Source organism: Miscanthus floridulus, chromosome 9 (genome assembly GCF_019320115.1).
Source record: "Miscanthus floridulus cultivar M001 chromosome 9, ASM1932011v1, whole genome shotgun sequence".
In the NCBI taxonomy this organism is placed as follows: domain Eukaryota; kingdom Viridiplantae; phylum Streptophyta; class Magnoliopsida; order Poales; family Poaceae; genus Miscanthus; species Miscanthus floridulus.
In genome coordinates, this window is record NC_089588.1 from 117338515 (window position 1) to 117343330 (window position 4816).

Consider the following 4816-nt stretch of genomic DNA (forward strand, 5'->3'; position numbering starts at 1 on the left):
ACTTTTCCTTGAGTGTACAGGCAATCCGTCAAGAATAATGGTTATTTCCTTCTGTGTTATTTCAATCTGTCAAGGAAAATTACCATTTTCCTAGGTGTTATTCTAAACCGTTAAGTAATTGATCATTTTCTTTGGGAACATTGAATTTTCTTGGAGGTCGGCAGCCAATGAAATGCTTGTAAGTACTTGACATGATTCTAAAATACAAATCCAAATAACTATAGTTTACATGATTCCTATGCACCCCGTCACAATTTTGACATGAACTAGACAACCTAAGTAGTGATGTCTAGGACTTTCCCGGATTTCCAAAGTGATTTGGTATTTTTAAGGTATAAATGGTTTTCTACGTGGTTTTAGAAAAGTAACACGAACTTGAACTACATGTGATAGCAATATATCTCTCAAAAATATTGTGCTACCACCTGTATTTTCTATCACCCACGGGTGATAGCTACCACCACCGAAAATCGACCAGACCTAGGCAGAAGTGGATCAGACTTACTACATTTGCCCCGGCCAAACAAAAAAAAAGCAGAGCCAAAGCATTCACGGAGCTGGGCATCAACGCCTGCCCCCTTATGCTTTTCATACCAAGCTTTTAATCAGTGAGCGTATGCTAGCGTCGCGCGAGACGCACACAGACGAACGTGGACTGTTTCAGTTTCAAGCACGTGGGGAGAAGTGAGTCACATTTTCACGCATCTGATCCAGCCAGGAACATATATTTGAGCTCACATCCTGAAAAGCTATAGAAAGTGAAGCGTTTTATTAGGGATTACTCGAACATATATTTCGTTGACTCTGACTGAAAAAAGCAATAATGTCTTATAGGTGTCTGGAAATGCCAAAATTTCGCATGGGTGTAACTTGTCAGTCGTGGATACAGTTCACGGATATAGTGTTCATGAATTTGAGAGCTCAAAAGTGTTCACGGGTGAAATGAGCATTGTGAAGGTTCGTATTGACGCCAACTCCACGCGGGAGGCTCGACGAAGCATTGTTATGCACTAGTCGCTGCTGCTCTCCCGCGCGCCGGCCACGCGCAGCACCATAGTCTCCACAGAGATCCCCGGCCCGATCGCCAGCATGACACCCAGCTCCCCCGCCGACCTCCTCCTGAGCTCGTCGAGCACGAAGATCATCGACGCGCCGGACATGTACCCGTACTCTCTCAGCACGCGGCGGCTGGCCGCTAGCTTGTCCTCCTCTAGCACGAGCCCGGCCTCGACAGCGTCCAGGATCGCGCGCCCGCTGGGCTGCACCGCCCAGAAGAGGTCGTTCCATCCGCCGCCGCCGCCGTCACCGAGGCCAAGCGGCCGCAGCGCGTCGGCCATGCACCGTTCGATGTTCTGCCGTACCAGCGCCGGGATGCCTCTGGATGGCTGGAAGACCAGTCCGGCTTCGTTCAGTACCCCGGCGGCGCGGCCGTCGGACGTCTCTGGTATCGAGAACTGCGAGGCAGAGACCATCTCGTAAATCGGGAGCTCAACGGGTTCCTCTGCTCGGGCGCCCACGACCGCAGCGCTCGCGCCGTCGGCGAACATGGACTGCATGACGAGCGTTCCCGGGCACGCGTCGTCGGGCGCGCGGAACATGACGAGGGTTAGTTCGGCGCAGGCCACGAGGACGCGCGCGCCGGGGTTGTTCTCGGCGATGTCCTTGGCAACGCGCAGCACTGCGCCGCCGGCGGTGCAGCCCTGGAGGTAGAGAACGGTGCGGCGCACGGAGGGACGGAGGCCGAGGAGGGACGCCAGGCGGAGGTCGGCGCCGGGCATGTGTGCGCCCGAGTAGGTGCTGACCACGAGGTCGGTGATGTCGGTCGCCGGTCGGCCCCACTCCGCGATGGCGTCCTCCGCGGCGGCGGCAGCGAGTACAGGCACGGCGGACGCCAGCTTGTCCTGGCGTGCGTCCAGCGACGGCTGCCCGCGGCCGAGCAGGATGGGATGCTCGCGGATCGTACTCTCGCTGTGATGGAAGTAGCGCCTGTGGATGCCGGACTTGTCGCCTGATCATCAGATCAGATCAATGAAATATATAAACATGCGACGAGAGACCGGCCGGCCGGCCACCATCGGAAAGCAGTTAAATGCATGGGATGGCACGGAGCAGTTACACATTCTCTTCATCTTGGTCTTGAGGTGTGTGAGGTGCTCGCTCCCAGTGACATTGAAGTACCAGTCGGCGTACTCATCCTGGCGCACGCAGTTGGCCGGATTCGCCGTGCCGATGCCGAGCAGGGCCGCCCGCTGCCGGTGCCGGGTTTCGTCTGCGATGTCAGCCGGTCGGCGGCTCGCCGAGGATGTAAATCTGTCACAGTTACTCAAGGGCAAAACAATAAGCAGGTGCACATACATACAACTAAACAAAAATCAAGTGATGGAGGAATTAAATCCACAGCATGCAGAAGCTGCCTTGCTTGCCTTGTTATCCTGCCGAAGGTGGCGTGGTGATAGCATGGGAGATGGATATCGCCGCCGGATGGTAGCGACGGGCACCACCATGTGTAGCATTGCACCGGTGACATGATAAAATCGATCAGACGTTGAAAACTTAGGAAGGAAAGGGATCTGTTGGATCGACCGCAACACTCAGTCGTCGTCCGTCCTAGCGTGACAGCGTGCTTATATTAGTACCAAAGCTTACTAAACTATTTAGCATCTTCATATTAGTACTAAAGCACTGTAGATGTTGATGTTCTTGTATCTATTGTACCTCTTTTAAATTAGGGTGCGCCTACACTTCATAGGCATCTTTGCACTGTACATAACCCTAGCACCCGACCATAATTCCTGGCAGATGCCATGGTTGTGTTTTGTTTGATTAATTTCTTTTTTGGTTGCTTTTGTGTTTTCTGTACTAGGAACTTCAGGTAAAAAAAGACAGCAACAGCCTTGTTCAAGAGGGGTTGGCATGGCAGCCCGCTGTGCTGTGTTTGCCAAAACCAGAAATCGTGAATCATATACTCTTGGAGTGTGTTTTTGCCCAATACAGTTGCTGTTGTATAAGAAATGCCTTTGGCTTAGAGGGCTTTCCGCTGTCGATACAGGAGGCGATCGCTGGCTGCCAAGGAGGCTGGGAATCCCTAAGCGCGTATGTTTCTCTTTTTCTTTTGCAAGTTTGTCTTGGGCCATCTGGAAGAATATGAACAAAATGGCTATTAAGAAGAACTTAATTTCCAACTAGACCAGATGCAGTTATTCATGCCACTACCAATTCATGCCGATCTAGACAGAATTGCACAAAGGAGGCCGACAAGGACAAGATGAGGGGGCTGGTGCAGTGCTTAACTAGCTGGATGGGAAGAAAAGAGTCGCTAATAGGCCCATGTTTACATATTATGGTCATGTAATAGATGGGTCTATGTTCAGTGTGTTGATCTTTAGAACTCTTTCGTTTGGGATGTTTGCTCTGTTGTTGGCTTTCTTAAAAGCTGAGTAAATCTCTTTTTTTTAAATAAAAGTGGAACTTCAGATAAGACAATTATCGCCTCGCCCAGCACCAGCTATACTCCCAATGACACAAAAATTCGTCGTGGCTAAAAATCATGTGGAATGACAAAAAAAACATAGACAACTAGTCCGAGGCTCCACTTTTTTAAAACACAAATCTCAAAGCAGCCTACCTAATTAATTATTTTTTCATATTTATTTGCCTTTTTAGGACCCGCATGGGCCTGGCCTGTCCAACCTAGCCTGATTCCAGCCCTGACCTGAGCTCTTGAGATCCTCTTTGTTTGGTTCCACTCCATTTACTTGTTCAACCAGATGGCACCGCCCATCCGCGAGGACCATTAGAGAGAGAGAGAGAGAGGCCAAGAACATGTGAATCTCTGTGCTCCACTACAAGCCAGGGAAGAATATCAGAATTCGGATCGGTTATGGTCAGCGCTATGGATCAGCATGTTATTGGAGGCATTCATTCTTAATTCAGCACATGCTGCGGTGATCCAGCCACCCGTTGTAGGGACGATGTATTTGCCAAGATAGATTTTGGTTCTTTACCTCATGATGTATATAATAATCACATGAGGCATGCATTTTACAAGTGACAAGGATTCCCTGAGATGTGACAATAGAAAAAAAAAATCTAAGGCTGCTAGTGCTAGGTGCTAATTGGTCAGTTTTCCTGGGCAAATTGACCAATCTTGTTGTTTAGTCAGGTTTGCCTAGCAGCATGGTTATATTTTTCCACATCCTAGGTTTTTTGTCTGTTGTTATTTCTGCCATTTAAAAATTTAGCACATAAGTCGTAATCCATGATCCTTAGCAGCCAAATAAAATAAATCTTATCGAATAGTCAACCATTTGGCCAAGACATCACGTCATTCATAGGTTGCATCAACTAGTAAGCATTAATGTATCATAATCATTTGGCCAAGGCATCACGTCATTCATAGAATTACATCATTCATACCTCTAATTCGCTAAATTTAATTAGCTGTCAAAAATCATTAATGTATCATAATCATTTTTACTAATCAGTTCAATAGCAGCCATGATTAACTAATTTAGTGGGCTTGATTAGATGCATGAACTAGTGAGCATGCACAAATGACTTCAGCTATTTTATTTGTAATTTAAACTAATCAGACATCAACGGTTCGTGATCGAGTTACCTGATTAATTATTCAAACAAAATGATTCTACTATAACTATATCATTGTGCGAAGTAGGTTTGGCTTTCAACACAATGTATGCAGTAACTCAAAGTTGTGAATACTGGATTGTTATGGTTAAGTAAAAAGGAAAAATACATGAGCAGTTCTTGAACTTAGTTTGAGACTACGTAAGTGACTTTCTTCCCAACATCCAAT

The 4816-nt window shown here is 47.7% G+C and overlaps 1 protein-coding gene across 1 annotated transcript; it reads right to left on the minus strand.

Annotated features, from left to right (window-relative positions):
- Window positions 1-966: 966 nt before the first annotated feature.
- LOC136482745 (bisdemethoxycurcumin synthase-like) lies at window positions 967-2366 on the minus strand. Its single transcript, XM_066479943.1, has 2 exons — window positions 2117-2366; window positions 967-2008 (listed from the first exon to the last, which is right to left on the minus strand). The coding sequence occupies exons 1-2, from the start codon at window positions 2355-2357 to the stop codon at window positions 1011-1013; spliced, it is 1239 nt and encodes a 412-aa protein (XP_066336040.1). The 5' UTR covers window positions 2358-2366; the 3' UTR covers window positions 967-1010.
- Window positions 2367-4816: the final 2450 nt, after the last annotated feature.